The sequence below is a fragment of the Lepidochelys kempii genome, chromosome 10, assembly GCF_965140285.1.
Source record: "Lepidochelys kempii isolate rLepKem1 chromosome 10, rLepKem1.hap1, whole genome shotgun sequence".
NCBI lineage: Eukaryota > Metazoa > Chordata > Testudines > Cheloniidae > Lepidochelys > Lepidochelys kempii.
The window spans coordinates 66,115,227-66,135,195 of NC_136389.1; the positions used below are offsets into that span (position 1 = coordinate 66,115,227).

The 19,969-nt window shown below is 42.9% G+C and overlaps 1 protein-coding gene across 10 annotated transcripts in view; it reads left to right on the forward strand.

Annotated features, from left to right (window-relative positions):
* The first annotated feature begins 741 nt into the window (after positions 1-741).
* Positions 742-19,969, forward strand: part of SQOR (sulfide quinone oxidoreductase) — a 43,846-nt gene continuing 24,618 nt past the window's right edge. For all 10 annotated transcript variants that reach the window (XM_073303996.2, XM_073304005.2, XM_073304006.2 and 7 more), the window contains exons 1-10: positions 742-870; positions 8,664-8,914; positions 9,707-9,877; positions 10,488-10,541; positions 12,582-12,776; positions 13,953-14,162; positions 14,687-14,870; positions 15,882-15,949; positions 18,298-18,476; positions 19,310-19,513. In XM_073303996.2, coding sequence (XP_073160097.1) covers positions 8,681-8,914; positions 9,707-9,877; positions 10,488-10,541; positions 12,582-12,776; positions 13,953-14,162; positions 14,687-14,870; positions 15,882-15,949; positions 18,298-18,476; positions 19,310-19,367 — 1,353 coding nt within the window. In that variant the 5' untranslated portion in view covers positions 742-870; positions 8,664-8,680 and the 3' untranslated portion in view covers positions 19,368-19,513. The remainder of the gene's footprint in view (positions 871-8,663; positions 8,915-9,706; positions 9,878-10,487; positions 10,542-12,581; positions 12,777-13,952; positions 14,163-14,686; positions 14,871-15,881; positions 15,950-18,297; positions 18,477-19,309; positions 19,514-19,969) is intronic.

Below are 19,969 nucleotides of genomic sequence, written 5' to 3' on the forward strand. Positions count from 1 at the left end.
TTATCAAGCTTAATTCAAGTATTTTACCAAAAGGCATCATGGGATGATTAAAAGTTAGAGCCAATGCAAAACTGAGGAGATGCTCCAGCACAAAGGAGCCTCCAGGTTAATTAAACCATACACCAGCTGCGAATAACCTCTCCAAAGCTGAAATGAGTTTCACTTTTTGTGGACCCTGAAGCATTTCAAAGCTGCGTGGTTGTAAGGAGAAAAGGAAGCCATGAAGGGAGGGGGAGGGAGGATCAGAATAACTCCTATCTGCTCCTAAGAGCAAAACACCTCCTCAGCATCCTTTCAGTGGCGGTCAGTTGTCTTTCATTTAACAGCAGTGGCAGGGAGGTTCTTCGCAGGAGGCAGCGTGCACCGGCACTGGAGAGCACGTTGTTCAAAGGCTCAGGGAGGCCCTGGCAGTTGTTTGCTCTGCGCGATGACCCTGCATTATACTCCTTGCCTCCAGCCGTCGCACTCCGTGGGTCGCACCTGCCACCGCGGACCCCGAAGCACTTGCCAAGCGCTACGCGCTCAGGGTGTGCAGCGCCGCGCAGGGAGACCGGCTGGGGCTGGCGGCCCCCACGGGCTCGCTCCTGGCTTTGGGGCCGCCTGCCCTCTCCTTTTCAATGGCCTGTGCCAGGAAGACGCGCTGGCTCGGGGCCTGAGCTTGCTGGACTCCCGTCCCCGCCACCCCTGGCAGGCAGCGCTGCGACACGGCGGTGCAATGCCTCCGGGAGATCCGGCCCCGCCCCCGCCCCCGCCCCGCTGATCGCTCCCGGGGCGCAAGAATAAGAAGCGGTGGCCGCTAGCGGCGCCGGAGAACCGGGCGGAAGCTCGTCGGCGCTGCGCAGGGCGCCTGGGGCTCCTCCAGCGCCACAGGTAGGCGAGTCCTGGGTGCGGGGGCCAGGGTGGGATCAGTGCCGCTAGGCCGGGGGCTGTGTCCGGCGCTGGCCGCGCTCCAGGACACGGCCCTGAGCGAGAGCGCTCAGCGCGCGGGGCGCCCCCGGGGCTGGCCGAGCTCTCGGGCTGACGGCAGGGGTCTGTGCTGGGCCCGGGGGGGGGGTCTGCCAGCCCGGCCCCGCTCCGCTCCGCTCGCAGCTGGGGGAGCCCCGCTCTGTCGGCCGAGCCCGCTAACGCTGCCCTGGAGAAGCCCGTAGCCGGGGGGAAGGGCTCGGCTCGCGGGCAGCTGGAAGTTGCCCAGGGAGCGAACTGCGGCTGCCTCCCCCAGGGCGCTGGGCTCCTTCCCGCTCAGGCCGGGTGAGGTCGGGCCCCTCGCCTAGCCCTGCAGCCTGACGTCGGGGGGAGGAAAGCGGGCTGCGTTCTCCCCTGCGCCACCCCAGGCTCCTGGGCCCGCCGCGCCTTGAGTGGCCGCAGGCTCCGCGGCGCGCTGCGAGTGCTGCGGCGCACGCCCCTCGCCTCCCCACCCCAGGGGACCCGCTCCGCTCCGCAAAGGAGCAAGCGGCCTGCCGGGGGAAGGGCCGGCTCCGCAGCGGTCACGGCGTGCAGAGCCCCGTGTGCCCCTCGGGCAGTGACATGCCGGGCAGCGCCTGACTCCCAGCCTGGGACGTTAGAACTAGTTTGAGTCCGAGGGGGCGTTGGCCAGGGTTGTGTCCCCTTCCCCCCAGCCTCTGCAATTACACCTGGGGGCTGTAATTTCTTGTGAAATAACTGCCAACCCTGGGCGGCAGGGACTAGGGTTGCCAGTTTTTTGTAGGATCTATTCCTGGAGGTTTCATCACATGACCTAATATTCATTGAAAGATTAATCTTTAATTCCTGGAGACTCCAGGACAGTCCTGGAGGCTTGGCAACCCTAGCAGAGACGTTGGCGTGTTGGCTCATTGGGGTGGTATGGCTGTGAGATTATTACACATTTTGAATGTGTAATATTCATGTTCAGGCCCATAACTGATTGATTGATTTAAATCGGGAGTTGTCAGGACAGGAAAAGTAGCTCTGTTGTTCATCTTTAGCCTTCCCAGTGCTGGCTCTTTCAGACTACCACCCATAAATGTTGATGATGACGTGTATGTGACTAGGGTTAAGTACTCCAGCTATAGGAAAATCTCTCACCTAGAGGCAGGTTTTAGTATGCACAAGATTAATGAATATTGAGATTGGAGTGTGCCATGTACAATTCAGTAATCTGAGAGCTGAGTGTGAGTGTAGAATCAGCTTTCTGTCCTAACCGTGTTTATCAGTGGCCGGCTGTTAAGAGAGCACTCCTTTCTAGCAGGCTCTTTATTGTGCAGCAGATCTTTTCATTTTGAATCAAACTAGTGCTTCTGTTTTGTTTTGTTTTGTTTTTAAACTGACCTTTGGTTGCCCCACATAAAGTAGTAATTTTTCTGGCGTATAGTTAACGCTGAGTTTCCCTGGATTTCACAGCTTGCTTCAGAAGTATTTGTCCTGTGATGGTGTTTATTGGCTATTGTGGCAGAGAGTGCCCACACAGTCTGTTTGATGTGAAATTTATCCACTCTCTAAATATGGTGATTTTTTTGCATTTTGTATTCTGTATGTTCTGCTTGTTGCTGGAAGATATTCCTCTGTCCTGAGATAAGACTCCTCTAGCAGGGTTTCTCCACAACTGGTCCATGGCCGGGTGCAAGTCCCCGAGATTTCCTTGACAGTTTACGTTTCTCAACCTTTCTGATACCAGGGACCAGTTTGCTGCCTTCCTAAAGGACCTACCTCTATTTACATGATACTGAATTGCTACCAAGCGTGTTGTTTAGAGTTGTTCGCTCTTTGGTGGGTTAGAGAGTGCATTTGGGCTGATGGTGGTGGGGTACTAGATACAGTATTCAGAATACTTATTAAATGGCTACATATGTCTGCAAGGGGCAGCCATAATGTTTAGCGTAAGCTGATAGTGATATGCAAGTGTGAATATGTCCCTTGATTCACTGTTAAGATAGCATTTGTGCCCTCCACTCCACTTACCGTTCATGGGCCATGCTTTTGCCATGCAAATTGATGGAAGGCAGAACTGTTAGCGTCCAATCCTGCAAACCTCTGCACCTGTGAATGACATCAGTGGGAGTAGTTCTGAGACTACCATACCGTAAGGGTTAGTAGAGCACTGTTTTTGTAAACCAGGGGTTGTTGGTTGGGTTTTTTTTTTGTTTGTTTTAAAAAACAAAGAAAGCCACACACCAGTGGGGTCTTGATCATTTTAATTGGAATAGTATTGCGTAGTGGATGTAGTACTAGACTAGGATTCAGAAGAGCTGGGTTCTATTCCAGACTCTGCTGCTGGGTGACCTTGGGAAAGTCACTGCAGCTCTGTGCCTCAGTTTCCCCATCAGTAAAATGGGGCTAATGACACTGACCTCCTTTGTGAAGTGCTTTGAGATCTTCTGATGAAGGCCTAGGTATTTTTATTACTCACATGAGTAAGTTGTATCTACATCAATAAGCATTTGTAGGGTTGATTGTTTAGTCTGTTTCCTCTGAAAACCAATTGCTGCAGCACTAAGAGGCTACCTCTGTTTCTGTTGTGTTGATAGCAAACTTTGTCTAGGCCTATCTGCTGCTGCCAATGTTAAGACATTCTGGGGTGGCCAGAAGTGGGGTCATTTAATTGGAGCAATTTTAGGGGAGCTTGGGATGTAACAGTTTGGGAGAGGTGGGGGTTGGCATGCTGTAGCCTTGAGGAGGCCCCTCTGGTGACAAGCCCCTTTTCCTCCATGGTACTTGTGAAATCTGCAATCCTTAGAACAAAGGGCGACTTTTCTAATGACAAATAGTCTAGTTCTCACAGTCATTATCTTATTTTCCTAATAACTGAAATCCTGAATATAGACAAACTGCTCCTTTCTGCTCCTCTCAAGACCTGAAAAAGCATTGCTATTTAACTATTCATATTGTCTTAGCTCACCTGTGGGGCTTTCAAACATTAACTTTTTATGGAAGTTCAGCATATCCACTGAGCTCTACTGTCTTCTGGTGGTCAGTGCATTCCAAAAGCCTGTAGCTATTTAAGCAGTGCAGACACAAAGGGCTTGTTTCCATCAGTCACATGAACTAGCTGCTTTAGACTCATCCCTCTTGGTTAATTTTGTATCATAAAATTGGGAAACAAAATACAAAACTGTCAAGGGGAAACAAATTTATTATGGTACATTAGCAGCATAATTAAGCTTTAAGAAACATTGACTGTTTTGAGATTTCTAAAAGTCTGTAGAAAAACATTCCCAGGAGCACATGCTAATGCTGTTTAAACATTTTTGTTAGTACAACTATAGTAGAGTTTACCAGAACTGAAGTTTTTACAGTTCAGATTGTAATGCTTTTAAATGTGCTGTATTTGAGTAAGTAACAAAGAACATGTCAGCAAAATGACAAACCACAGAAAAGGGGGGGAAAGACATTGTTAAAATAGATCTTCATTTTTCTTAGAGTGACAGCTACTTTAAAACTGGAAGTATAAAGCAATGAGTACTTTCTTTTAGTAGGCAGTTTTGCACTATAAGGTGCGGCAGTAGAATAGCTTAATTTCAAACTCAATTTTAGATAAACTTTTTAAATATTTTAGGTACTGCGGTCTTGAAGGTGCAGGTTAAATTCTCATAAAAGGTACATAAAACGTAGCTGTCTTGATGTGGTGTTCAGAGCTATTTTAAAGTTGAATATTTTGTTTACACTAACTTATTTCAAATTGTTTTTAAAACACACAGGTTAAAGGACATATTAACATTTGTTGAAGTGTAAATTTCCAGCTCAGTAGGTTTTAAGTAGTCTGACTATTGTTGCTTTAGTTTCATCTGTCTTTTGTGTTGTGCAGTTCCTCTGTTTCATTGTTTGCCACTAGTTTCTGCCAGTGTTCTAATACTAGGGTTGATATGTTGTTAGCCAGGGTCTATGTTTCTACAGTACCTTGTGGAATTTCTCCCAATTTAATTTAATCATGAACTCCAAATCTTTTTAGACTCTCTTGATCACAAATAGCAGCAATGAATTTGCACTTGGTAATACACAGTACATACCTATGAAATCCTCTTCTATTTATGGTCTCTATAACAATATGAAAATATGTTAATATTACATGTGACTAAAAGTAAAACTTGTTTTCTTTTTTAGAGCTACAAAATACTTTTTTGGGGGGCGGGGGAGAGATTTGCGTCTCCTTCTAAACTCCATTCAGCCAATAGAGGATAACACTATCATTTACATAGCACTTTACATAAATTGGTCTTTTCCCTGATGGAAATATATATATATTGTATTTTACCACTTAACAGATATAGCCAGCAAACCCATAGCTACTATTTGTGTACAAGGATCCTAAAAATCATAGAGAGTCTAAATATGCTGAGTTCATGATGTTCCAGAAACAGGATTCCGGTTAACTTCCTGATAGAATACATTTATATAACTAGTTTTTCCCTGTAATCCTCCTTGGTGACTTGGAGAGAACCGGAACTGCCACTCCCAGGTGGTGGTCTTTTTTTTTTTTTTTTTTTTTTTTTTTTTAAGGCTTAAAACAATTTGTCCCCCGTGCTTGGGTCATTAGTCCACCTTTTAACATTGCTGTTTGTGCCAGACTCACAGGAAATAGTCCTGTAAAATGAAAGTAGGGTTTATTATTCCAGTGAATCTCTCACTCTGAGGCCTGAAAATCTTCTGCAAATCAGACTCCTAAAAAATACCACCCAGTAGTAACTATGTAGTCCCTGAAATCTCCCAAACCGAGATCTACAGTACTTAAACTGGAAATCTGAGAGATGATTTTGTTATCCAGGGGAAAACCTCATTTTCCTTTGAAAAAGTAGGATATTTTCAAGGGCAAATAGATCAGTAATTCTCTGTTTCAAAACTATTAGCATGCAGTGTTATCTCTTGCAGACTGTGACTGGATCAGTATTGCCAATTCCAAGCATTTAAAAGTCATTAAATATTAACCTAACATTTATTTTATATATATATATTTTTTTCTATTTGCTTTCTGGGTTTTGAGCCTTTGGGGTTTATATTTTCAAGCTTTTCTCTGCATCTCTGAGGGGCTAGAAACAGGGCTGGCTCCAGCATTTTTGCCACCCCAAGCGGCCAAAAAAATCCAACAACCCCTGCTGCCGAACACAAACGCAGAGTGATGATGCGGCTGCCGAATTTCCACTGGCAACCGAAGAAGAGTCACGTCCCCACCGCCGAATTGCCACTGAGTGCGAAACAGAGCAGCTGCCGAATTCCTAGCAAGGGCGGATTGCCACCCCAGAGCCCGACTTCCTGCCACCCCTTTATATTTGCCTCCCCAGGCACCTGCTTGGTTCGCTGGAGCCAGCCCTGGCTAGAATCCTACTCCTCTGCTGCTCTTTTTTTAAAAAAAATTAATGCTGAGATGATTTCAGAAGCTTTCACTGAGGTCGTAGCACATGCGACCAAGTACTTGTGCTGACCACATTTGTTGAAATGGCTTCCAGAGAAACTTGAAAACAGTGCCTGTTTTCATTGATCTAACAGCAGCGTATGACATGGTGTGGCACGCTGGCCTGCTTGTGAAGGTATCATGGGTCCTGCTACCTGGGGTCACAGGCATCGTTGAACTGTTCCTCCATGATAGGCAGTTCAGAGTCCATATGGGGGAGAAGACGAGTGCCTGGAGATGACAGAGCAATGGGTTACCCCAGGGTTCTGTGCTTTCTCCAACCCTGTTCAACCTTTTACATCAATGACCTGCCAACAACGGAGTCACGAAAGTTCATTTACACAGACGACATCTGTTGTGGTACCCAGGCCCAGACGTTTCACGAGTTTGATGCCATCTTAAACTGGGACATGACAAAGTTAGCTGACTAATGTAAGACTTGTCACCTCCAGCCAAGTGTCATAAAAACAGTTTCCGGTTTGTTCCATCTTCATCACGCCAGCGCAACCCTAGAACTGAATGTTTATCTGAATGGTCAGATGAAGCATGAAGTAGAACTGGTTTATCTAGGTATGATCTTAGACCACACACTGAGTTATCATGCCCACCTGAAGAAGACCACCGCTAAAGTTAAGACAAGCAATAATCTTCATAGCAAACTGGCAGGTTCATCAGGAGGTGCTCGTGCTCCAACTTTGAGGATGGCAGTTTTCATATTTGGTGGCGAAGTACTGCACACCTGTTTGGAGTCGGTCATCACACAACAAACTGGTGGATTCCCAGTTATACGCATGGTGGCATGTCATCTCTGGCACCCTGCATCTGACTCCGCTCCCATGGCTTCCAGTTCTGAGAAATATTGCCCCTCCTCATATCAGACGAGAGGTTGCCACTGGCAAGTTACTGGAGAAAATTCGCGCCAACTCAAGCCTACCACTGCACAATCACCTTTTTAAACCACCAGTTGCACGTTTGCCATCATGTCACCCATTATGGTCTCATCCACCACGCCAGGATATTAGGGCAGAAACACTCTGGCGAGAGGAATGGATATCTGTTCTAATCCCCAGCCAGTCCCTCGTCGCCGACCCCACAATTTGCCTGCCTGGTTTTGACCTGCCCCATCATCAGTGGTCCCTGTTGAAGGTCTCTGCAGCCAACCAGTATCGCTGGGGCCTTCGTGACAGCCCTTTGTGCGGCTGTGGCACAGTACAGACAACGACACATGTTGTCAATGAATGCCTGCTGACTAGGCTCAGCAGTGGCCTAGAAGAACTGCATCGTGCCACTGAAGATGCCATCGGTTGGCTAGACGACTATGCACACGCTAAGTAAATAAGGAGCTGGAGATATATTTATAAATAAATATTGAGACTTGTGATAAAATTGTAAGAGTTGGGAACGCTGCTGTCGCCAACTTTATGGCTTACTAGGAAACATTTTGCTATTCTAATATGCAGACCCAAAAAAAAAAAAAAGTCCAGTTGTGGTTATAAATGATTGATTAAACTATTTAAAAGGCAAAAGGGGTTTCTCCCCATCTGTATTTAGTAGGTGCAAAATATCAAAGGGTTTTGCACTTATCATAGAAAAAATTCTCACAGTTGGCTTTTTTTCTCTGTTAACCCAATATCAACATACATGACTTCAACTGCAATAAAAGATCAGATAAATCTCTGTAATGCTTTATAACTTGCTATGTCTTTAGACTGGAACACTGTCTTATGATTCTGATTCACATTTGTTTTAGTCATTTCAGGGGTGGATGGGCACAGGTTTGAACTTCGTATCTGGTAACATTCATCTCAATAACTTGTTGACCTAGATACTAAAAAGTGATTGTATACAGGGAATTGAATCTTTTTAAAATAAATAATAGGTTTAGGGTCTTAAAACAGATAAGGGCCACGCTGTCATTACACTGAATTCCCTCTGCTTTCTTTGTCGCCAAGACCCAAGCTGAGAGTCTTTCATTTCTCCTGCAAGGGTTGATAGCAACACACACGTCCCAAAAGCAGCATAAAAGTGGAAATTCCTGGTGTAATTGCTTGTGAAGCCTGAGCAGAGTCTCAGCACGTAAGGGAAAAAAAATGCTTGTATGTTTTTATTTATTTTGGTTATTAACATATACATTCTGTGAGCATCTATCCCATTCTCTGTGTGGTGCTTCTCATATTTAAAACAACACTGTCAATGACAGTGAACTCTAGAATCCACTACCAACCAACCATAATTCATTCCCACAGCACATGCAGCCCCTAATTTCTTTTTGTTCTCACCAATGCTTTTCCTTATCTTGCAGATTCATGCTTACTGAAGATGTCAAACATGGGAGTGGTGTCCACCTGCTTCTGCGTCCGTTCTTTCGTACACCTGCTTAGGCCGGGAGTGCAGAAAATGGGCTATTTCCAACTGCACACTGCATCAAGGTGTGCTGCTAAGAATCACTACGAAGTGCTGGTGCTCGGTGGGGGCAGTGGTGGAATCACCATGAGCGCTCGGATGAAGCGGAAAGTGGGAGCCGAAAACGTGGCTATTGTTGAACCACATGAGGTAAAAATCTTTTTAAACGTAGAGAATGAGGTAGTAGCTTTCCTTCGTTGAGGAGCTGGTTTGTGTGTGTTCTTGCTCCTTCCCTCTGTTATGCAATTTAGAATTAAAATCCACCCAGGTCTCCCAGCAGGAGAAGATTGTATAATGCACCATAAAAAAAACGCCTTTAGCTATGGCGCATGAGGCAACATTTACAAAGTACATATCTGTCTATACAGCTTCTTTCATTAGGAACAAAGTGTGACACACCTTCCAGGTGAAGGTTCAGATGATCAAAAAGCAACATATTGTTGCTTCAGAGAGAGAGTCAGAAACCTTGCACCGAGGGTGACCAGATAGCAAGTGTGAAAAATTGGGTCTGGGTAGGAGGCCTTGGGGGTGGGGGGGGGGAAATAGGTATCCTATATAATACAATTGTCCCGATATTCTCGGGACATCTGGTCACCCTACTCGCACCCTTAGGGCTAGGTTGTGCAACCAACTGAGTAGTTGCCCATCAATCAGTCTTGCCCTTATGTTTATGAACTTCATGATCTGATTGAAGAGTTTCACTTCTATGAAGTGAAACATCTTCTTGGGTTCAGAGCTCCATGCCTAATGCACTGCATCACAGCCAGCCCTTCTCTGCTCCAGACTCCCTCTAAAGACAGTCAATACCTCTATCACTATAGGGGATTATCAGAGGCACTTTGTCCTACTTTCCCTTTTCCTGGGTCTCGGTGAGCTACCTCTGCAGTCCTGTCAGCTGTTAAATGGAGGCCAATTCATGGAGATGTGAGTTCTTTCTTTCAGAAACATTACTATCAACCCATGTGGACACTAGTTGGTGCTGGTGCAAAACAGCTGGCAACCTCTGGACGTCCGACAGCCAGCGTGATTCCTTCAGGTGTAAAATGGATCAAATCTACAGTCACAGAGTTGGATCCAGACAAGAACTGCATCCGTTTAGCGGATGGCAAAAAGGTAACCGTAATAATGATGGATATCCATGAGCCTTAAGATAGAACTTACTTCTGATTTCCCACTCCAGAGGGCTCCCATAAATACAAAATAAATTTCCCATCCTATGTGGGTCCCATGAAAATGTCATTGTACACTATCCAACAAGTCCTGAAAATGTATTGAAAATACTTATTACACTGATAGTATGATAACAACTGCTTCTGTGTGGTGGTGGGTTTTTTTTTTTTGTTTTTGTTTTTAAAAAAACAAAAATGATGACAAAACCCTCCAGATCAATAGATGCTTTTCTCTCCAGGTGGCAAGTACCAGCATGTTTTCAGAACTTGTTTTAATGAATTGGATACTGCAAAATATGGAATAATTACCTTGCTGAACAATGGAGTAAATGTTTTGGATGTTCAGTGTATTTTTATTTCATACTGATACATTTTTAATCATTCCACATTTTAGCATTTACCTTGTATGGTTTAAAATACATGGCTTAGTTTGCTTTCCGTAATTTATATTATCTCAGTGTTCATTATTAGCTGTCAGATTGTTTAAACAAACCTTTTGAGGCAAAGTTCATTATGTCTAAAATGACATCTATTTTTTTTTCTTTATACTATAGATATCTTACAAATATTTGATAATTGCCCTTGGGCTTCAGCTGCATTACGAAAAGGTATTCACTTTAAACCAAATACATTTTTACTGGTGTTAATTGCATAGAAATTGCACTTTATATTTTTGTGATCCTCTAAATATAGTGTTTTTTCAATACAGTCTATAAAGTGCATCCAATAGTTCTTGCAGTAATAGCTATCTTGGATGAATATTCGTGTCTCGTTCTGGCTATATAGGCTCTAAATTCCACTGGATAGTAGGGGCTCCAATTTGGGGCCATTCTCAAACCATTCAGCATAAATGACCTCTCTGAAATTACATCGCAAAGCTGTCCTCTTATTTATTCATTGTGCCTTTCCATAGAGATACAATTCTGATTACACACAGAAATAACTCTTGATTGGCTGGCTGAGTAAATTGTAGAATCCTAAAAATGTCAGACTGCAAGGGATCTCAAGAGGCCCAATGACTTAATATAGAAAAGAGGCTTGATTCGCAGCCTAGCTTCCATCAGCAGCACCCAGCCTTCAGGCCCCTACTGGAGGGGTTTGCAAGTAGTGCAGCTGCCTGCAACCCTGCTTAGCCCGGGCCAGATGTGGAAGATTGGCAAGGCCTCCCAAGTGAGACATTGATTCATTACATCTTGGGGGCAGTTTCTGCTGATTTGGGGGAGGCACCATAGAGCCTATTCTGGAATTTAAATCCCACAGTGGAACATTGGGGAAGGTGATAGTATTAGGGTGCAGTAGATTCCGCTGGTGCCACTTTTTCTTAAAGTTTATTACATTTTTATCAGACAAGTGCAGCCTAAAGCCTTGAGTCCCCTAGATATTGGTGTGGGAGGCATATGTGGGATCTGTGTCAACTGTTGTCCTAAGCCTAGGTGAGCATGTGGCATAGCTTTTGATAAATGGGAAAATGATGATGGTGATCTATGGAGCTCTGGTAGTTGTAGAGGCAAAATGGAAACAATTACTTGAACCATCACTTCTGAGTGAGAAGCAGCTTGTTGCTTATCTAAAGTCAACTACCTCCTACGTAGATTAGTTCTATTGAAACCAAACTGCACAATATTTAGTGATTGTCAGTGTTTGCTGTTAGCTCTTCTGTAGCACAACCTGATAAAGACAAGTACAATGAATACCCAGGGAAAGCACAGTGTGGCAAAACCAGTCACCACTTGTTTATAGCTAGATCTCAAACTATTTGGGTTTAAAAATAGTAAAATCATGATTTAAAATTAAATCCCACAAGACAGGTATAGGTAGGCCCCTATCCTGCGAGGGATTTGTGTGTGGGCATAATTTAACTCACTGCAAGTGGTCCCAGGGAGTTGATTGCAAATCAGTGAACATGCATGTCGTCTTGGCATAGGTCTCAGTGCTGCAAACACTAATGCACATGTGTAGCTTTACTCCAGAGAGTTGTCCCACGGAAATGCCCGAGTCCCTTCTCTGTAAACAGAGAATAATTCCCTTCCTTGTAAGTGTGTCATGAGGATAAATAAATTGATTGAGATGCTGATACGGCAATGATAAGACGTTTCAGGATACAAATAGTTTCCTTAAATGCCCAAGATTTCTTTAGTTCTGCTGCAGATAACATCAGATGACAAAAACTGAAATATTTTTAAAAAATCAGATTTACTTTTCACTATTTAAGCTGTTTGTTTACTTTTCAAGTTCACTCAGTTTGGACAATGAAAACAGATCAATCCTTTCCAGGCTCTGACTGTACATGAGCCCAGTGATACAGTATTATTTTATATAACACACACACACTCTGCTGGCAATGGTTATGATTACAACTGTTATACTTTTTAAAAAAAAAATCACGGCACCATTAATACTGGGCTTTCTGCTTTGTACAGCTTATTTTCTCAAACGCTAGTTTTGGGGATTCACCCCCTGACAGGGCCCATTTTTAAAAACTAAGAAGTCTGTGGGTGCAGCGGAAAATAGATCTACCTCCAGCTCAAACTTTGGTTTCCCAAATTATCTGTTATAGATTACAAATAATCTGAAGACAGGGGAAGACTCTTTTTTACATCCATTTGTTCCAGCTATGTTTTAATAAGTCTTGTTTTGTTTTGTTGTAGATTAAAGGTTTGCCTGAGGGTTTTAATTATCCTAAAATAGGTTCCAATTATTCAGTCCACACAGTAGAGAAAACATGGAAGGCTTTGCAAGACTTCAAGGAAGGAAATGCCATCTTTACTTTTCCAAACACTCCAGTGAAATGTGGAGGAGCTCCTCAGAAAATCATGTACTTGTCAGAGGCCTACTTAAGAAAGGTACATATTTCATCACATCCCCTACTGATGCCTGTTACCACTGCTAGAGATCAGACTTATTTTATGGGGATCATGTTGTAATTATGACAAAAATAAGCCCTGAGGTGGAACAATATATTGTGACTTAAATCTTAATAAGGTAATTGGTTTGCAGACTAACTTTTCTGAACTTCTATCAATATGAAGCAGACCATTAGGGTTCAGTGCAGCTGAGGAACAAGGGATGCTCTAAGCTACCATTGCGGCTCTATGATGCTGTGGCCAGCAGAGAGCCAATTCAGTCCCCAACATAACTTACAGCAGTGTCAGGATTGCACTGGCTAGTATGGGCTCCAGTTTGGTGCCTTCTAGCTGCCTGGAATAGATGGAGTGCAGCAGCATTGTCGTCATGCCCCCTTCCACTCAGCCAGATTGGCTGAGAGGGAAGGGTGGTGTAGAGTTGGCCAGCTCTATACTATCTGGTGACTTTCCCACGCTGTGGGAATACTCAGCTGGCTAGTAAAGCTTTGTGGTACCAAAGGGGCTATCGCAGGACCAGGATCTTGCCTTAATATTTAAAATCTTTGTTCTATATACTAAAGATTAATACCATTTATATAACCCTTTTCATGCTAAGGGATTCCAAGAGCAGTATGCATGCTACACACAAACCCCACTGACAGGAGCCACTTAAATGCACTAGCTATTAAAAATACAAGGGGAATCTTATGTAGACAGAATGCAAAACCCAGATAGGTGTTTGGCCAAGACATTAAGGCAAACAGTGCCAGGGGACTTTTAATAGGCAAATATTTAAACCCTCAGTTTTGCGTGTCGTCCAAAATGCTGTGGTCCCTTATTCTGTGCTAGGTCACTTGCTTAGTACTCATTTATTGGGTAATCGCTGTTATTTGACTGACTGCTACTCCACTTCACATGGCACCAATGTTTTCCTGGGAGGTCTCACCCAAAGAAGAGCTGACCTTGCCTAGTTTCTGATAAGATAGCTGAGAGGATCAAATCTTGAGATGGTGTGTCTCCAATACACATTTTAACTGGTTGAATATTAATATATAAAAATTCAAAACAGCTGCTAGTTACACAGTATATGCTCTCATTTACAATAGTGTAGTGTTTCTATCCAGTTTTACTGCTTTTGTAGTCTGTTCACTGTTAAATTAATTTCTTTCTACCCAGACAGGAAAACGATCCAAAGCCAACATCATCTTCAATACTTCACTTGGATCAATTTTTACTGTTCAGAAGTATGCTAATAGATTGCTGGAGATAATTAAGGCTAGAAATATTGTTGTTAACTACAAACACAATCTCATTGAGGTTCGAGCAGACAAACAAGAAGCTGTATTTGAGAATTTGGATACACCTGGAGTGACTGAGGTTTATCAGGTCAGTAAGGTAGAAGCTTTCAGGCCTTTAGTTTAGTGGTCTTCCGTTTTTGCCATCACTATTTACTGTCCACTGAAATACTAAATACTGAGATTTCCCCTCCACCGCCCAGTATGTAGAAAACTAAGTAATTTCAAACATGGAAACACAAACTGGGGCTATTCCAGCTAAAATGGTAATATTGTCGTTTCCCTCAAAAAACTCTGAGCAGGATCCGCACTCTCAGCAGATGTAGCTGAGTGGTCAAAAGAAGCTCTGCTCTGACTAAAATTGTTTGAATAGCACAGCTGGAGTGGATCAGTAGTTGGCTAGCAATATTAAAGCACGTAGCAAGGACACGCTCAAAAATACTAAGAAATTGAACCTTACATATGACTAACAAGGCAGAAGACCCTCTTCTCCCCCTCTTTAATCTTTTTCCCCCTCATCCCAATGCAGATTTGACCTGCTATAATAAGGGTATCAATTTCAATCCTGTTCACTGAATTCCATTTATCTAGCTGTTTGTTTCTTTCTCTGCCCAGTATGAAATGCTTCACGTCACACCACCTATGGGACCACCTGATGTACTCGTGAACAGTCCTGTTTCAGATGCAGCTGGCTGGTTAGACATAAATAATGAAAGTCTGCAACACAAGAAATACCACAATGTGTTTGGTATTGGAGACTGCACGAACCTTCCAACATCAAAAACAGCTGCAGCAATAGGTATAGTTCAGCATCTTCTTTTTTAATGGTTGTGTTTGTTTTTCCTTGCGTGTTCCAGCTGGACCATCTTTCAGAAAACAGACTTAAGCCTTGTGGTAATAGAGAAACTTCTGACCAAGTACAATTGGCTTGTAGCGATTAAAAAGCAATGCTGTTTCCCAAAACTTACAGTATGGACTACAGATAACAGGTTTCAACTGTTCTTAACTTGCAATTTCAGCACTCTCATACCCAACACCTCTGATCTGAGTTTTCATTTGTCTCTAGGACAGAGAGAGAGTTTGACAAGCTATGAAAAATGAACATAACACTAGTTCAGTTATGCAACTCTTCATTGGATCTCAAAGTACATGCATATGCTAGCTGAGTGCTAAGACTGTCCTAGTCAACTGGCCCCATGTTCTGTACTTGCAGTCACTGAATTTGAACTATGCCTAATGTCCATTTTGCATATGCCTATCGTGGTTAAAATTTGAATGTTAAATACTCTGGCTGTAGAATATGGAAATACAATAATTAAATGTAGTTATTGGTATAAGAAAAACCATGCACCTAAAATGAGTGATGTATTGAACTAACCCAGCACAGGCAATGTTGCCATAGCTTGTGTCAGCTCTTTTTAACATTATACAATATTTTATTATAATCAGCCTGGAACTTTAATATGAAACTTCAAAAATGTTTTGGAATTAGAGAACTCCCCCTCCCTTTTTCCCCGAAACATGAAGTTCAGACTTCACTATCATGCACCAATATCTTATCTGTTGTAGAAATAATTAGGAAAAAATTTATTAAACAAAGGTGAAGTCCAACTAGATTATTATACTGGAGAATATACAACCTAAAAAAAAAAGCTGGATTATTCTCATTCTACTAAGCAAACAGAATTGTATAATTGTTTCCACGTACTGTATTATTGTCACCATATTATAGTGTAAATACTATTTATAGTAGGAAAATGCTTCAACTGTAGTGTAGCCAAAGTTGTGTAACTTTTTATCTCTTACATAGCTGCCCAGTCTGCAGTGCTTGATAAAACAGTTTCTTCGGTAATGAAGAGCCAATTGCCAACTAAAAAGGTATTTTAATGTTTCTAAGAAGTTGCCTTATTAGAATTATCCAACTTTTTTTTTTAAATAAAAAATGCGAGTAGAGTATTGCTTATATTTTAGGTGTTTTGTATTCTTAAAATACAGCAGTTTAATTGTTCATGTGCAGCTAGTTTAGTTATATCTGTCCCCCTGTCAGCAATAGCAGGTGCTGAAGAACAGACAGGGTACCACTCTCTTCTCCATCCAGTCCTGAATTTTTAAATTGACTTTCTAAAGGAGAAAGGTACTGAAGGAAAAAACTTAGTGTAACTTCAAAACTTTGTTACCCTGAAACCAATATTATGTTAAGCCTTTCTGGGAAAAGGCTTAAGATTATGGAGAATCCAGGAAACTGAAAATAATTGAGGGGACTTAGTTTTAGTATCAAATAATAGCTAGTATTTATACAAGAGTCTCATGCTTTGGTGTGGGTTTTTCTTTTTTTTTTTCAAAGGTTAACAAGCTGCATAGTACTGGGTGGGGGGAGAGGGGGCTTGGGGGGAGAGAGAGACCCTTTAAAAAGAAATGACAATGTGTGTTAAGCTTAAATTCTCCCCCACCCCTGTGCACAAAGCCTAGTCTAGCCCCAATGATATAATTGCTTTACTGACTCACTAAGTAGGAAGAATGAAGAAAAAATGTCTGAATTGACCAATAATTCTATTCTACATAGTCTTAAACTGCTCATCACTGTAGTATCTGATTGCCTACAAGCACTGCATTAAGCTACAGACTTATAGCTTATAGACTACACAACTATCATATGATGTTTGCTCTACTATCTGCTCCCTGTGGGAGAAGCATGAGCAATGGAATGCCTTGTTTTTGATAGGATTTAACTTTTTTAATTAAATATACAAGTTGCTATATGTTGATGTTAGTAGGCAAAGTCAAAGATATGCCCATTGCAATGAAGGGTTTGTCAGTCGTCTTTAGTGGCCAGCTCTAGCTGCTTCAAAGATGCCTATTGTAGGCAGCTGTTAAGCTGCTTCTCCCTCCCTCCCATTAGGTCTCATCCTGTTCTCTAATAGTCATTATTTATTGCTTATTACAGTAGTGCCTAAGGGCAAACCAAAGAAGGGGGTCCATGGTGCTGGGTACTGTACAAACACAGAAAAGACAGTCTCTGCCCCCGAAGAGTTTAGTCATGTTTCTCAAATATGGCCACAAGGGGCTTTTTTTGGGGCCACAGCCTCCTGGGGTGTGATTTGCGGGGGCAGCAAAGCAGTAGCCTCTTCCTCTCCCTGTTGCTCCTGGATGCACCACCTTGGAGTTGAGCTCTGCCCCAACTCTGGATACAGCTGGAGCACAATGCTGGAGGAGCAAGCAGCTGATGAGTTTTCCCCACCTTCCCAGGATGGTAGGGCTCAGGCTTTGGGCTTCAGCCCCAGGCAACAGGTCTTCAGACATGGAGCTTGGGGCTCTGTCCCCCAGCCATGGGGCTTCAGGCTCCATCCTTCCCCCCCATCCAGGTCTCAATTTGTCCCCAGACTTGCTGGGGCTGAGTAAGTCTGCTGTGAAAAGTGATAAACCTACGTACTAGGTAGGAATAAATACGTTACTACAATTTGGATGTTTACATGTGCATAAATTTTATGTTTTTCCTAAAGCTAATTAGGAATTTTAGGAAAACTGTGTGAAAGCAGCCACCAGCAAGAGTTGGTGGCCAGACTGAGGCCAGCAAATAATTAGGGTTCGAGAACCCTAAATAGAGATTGAAATGAAGGCACAAGCCAATTTAAGACCTGAAATTTAATATCCCTTCCAAGATTTGTTAGTATTCACCATATCTCTCTGGATACTCTTATCTATATAAATGTCCCATCTCTTTGTGAATCATGCTAAAATCTTGGTTTCAGTGAGTTCAACAGTCTAATTACCTATTGGACTGGAAAAGTATATCCTCCTTCGTGAGTTTTGAATTTGCCACAATTACATTTTATGTCTTCCTGTTGTGTGAGGGAGAACAGAAGATCCTGTCTAGTGATCACTGGCTCAGGTTTTGTAGTGAGGGAGGGAAAAGTAGTTAAATATCCTCACAACCACAAACATGCTGTCCTTGACTATATACTATTTTTTTGACAGCCCCAAAAGGATTGAATGGTTCCTGCTCTAGATCAGGCTTGAGGCCTGTTGCTACAGCATTATAGAGAAACTTACATTGCTGCATCTGTTATGATTAAAAACTTCAGTTTCTAGTGTACTCATGCTGCAACTTTTCACAAGCTCAACATTCATTTTTGAAGTGTTTTTGGATAAACCCTAGTCAGGTTGACCTTGCTTGTAGCACTTTGTGCAAAATGTACATGATGATGATAAGATACCTTTCATTGTAGTACGATGGATACACTTCCTGTCCCATTGTAACAGGCTACAATAGTGTGATTCTAGCAGAATTCGACTACAATGCTCAGCCTCTGGAAACGTTTCCCATTGACCAGAGTAAGGAGAGACTACTCATGTACTACATGAAAGCTGATCTAATGCCTTTTCTTTACTGGAATGGATTACTAAAGTAAGTACTCCAACGTATACAAACTAATTTTGGCTTCCGAGGTAATCCCATTCAAACATACACATAATACCCATGCAACAGGTTATACTGTGGTTTAAAATGAGCAGATCATGTTCATCAGAATGCTTTTGTTTCATGTCGCTACCATCTAACACGGGTGGCTAACCTGGAGCTACAGGTGCCAAATTTCCAATATGCTGGGGAGTGCTCACTGCTCCACCCCTGGCTCTGCCCCAGGCCCTGCCCCGGCTCCTTCCTCCCCCCCCCCCCCATGCCACAGAACAGCTGATTAGGAGGTGCAGGGATGGAAGGGGAGGTGCTGGGAGAGCGTGGGGGGGGGGGAAGCTGATGTGGGGGCTGCTGACAGATTACTGTGGCTCTTTAGCAATGTACATTGGTAAATTCTGGCCCCTTCTCAAGCTCAGGTTTGCCACCCCTGATCTATATAAACTACTTTGGCAGACACATCCAGCAATACTAAATATTCCCACTTTAATATCATTAAAAGACCAAGACTGTTTCATCCAAAGCATTTTAGGCAATCACAAGAATTGTTTTCCCCAAATCAGTGCTGGTGAGAAAACATTACCAATACTAAAATTATGCTCATAGAACTCTTACTTTCCTGCTCATCTATTTGCAATCTACTAGTAAACCCATGGAACTATATCCAGAAAGACCCCCTGTTCCCTGAAAGAAAACTTGCAGTATTGTATTTGTTACGGGTGTGGTGGTAGCTAGGAGCAATAGTAAAATTTACTCAGTTACAATGAAAAAGGTTGTCTAATTTATGCAGTGGCTAAAAACTTTTTTTTCCCCCCTCCACTCCTTAGGGGCTACTGGGGAGGTCCTGCTCCTATAAGAAAGCTGCTGCATCTTGGTTTGAAATAATGATCCAGTCAACTTTGCTTACTGGCCAGAACTAAGTCTAAGAAAAGGAACCATGTTTAAAGCACACACCTGTTCTCTCAAATAATAGGAGCACCTACTTCTATGGATATTGTACTTCATGTATCAAAGGCCAGGTTTTTCTTCTGGTGAGAATTAAACCTTTAATTCAAAGTTAATGTAAGATGTCCTGTTATTTAAATGTCATTGTGGTTAATGGTGGAACAGTAGGGTGGAAATGACAGCAGTTATCTAGTGATGATTGGTACCACACCAGAGTATTGTAACACAAGACCGAGTCTAAACCCAACTCAGTAACGGATTGTGTCTTTAAGATCCCACTCTATGTACCTTTACTTACTAAAACCTACTGCATCTGCTTTGTTACTTTGTACACTTAGCATGGAAACAGTGGGAGCTACATAATGACTGTGCTAAAGCCATGGCTGAGAGGAAGTTCAGATGTCCTATCAATAGGGTTCTGGCCCATACTATGAAATATTGGACTTAATCTGAGGTGGCAGTTGATAGAAGCTACCCTAAACAACTGCTAAATTGAGGGTGTGGTGTCAAACTCAGCCCCCTCTGCCCCCCCCCCAAAAGTG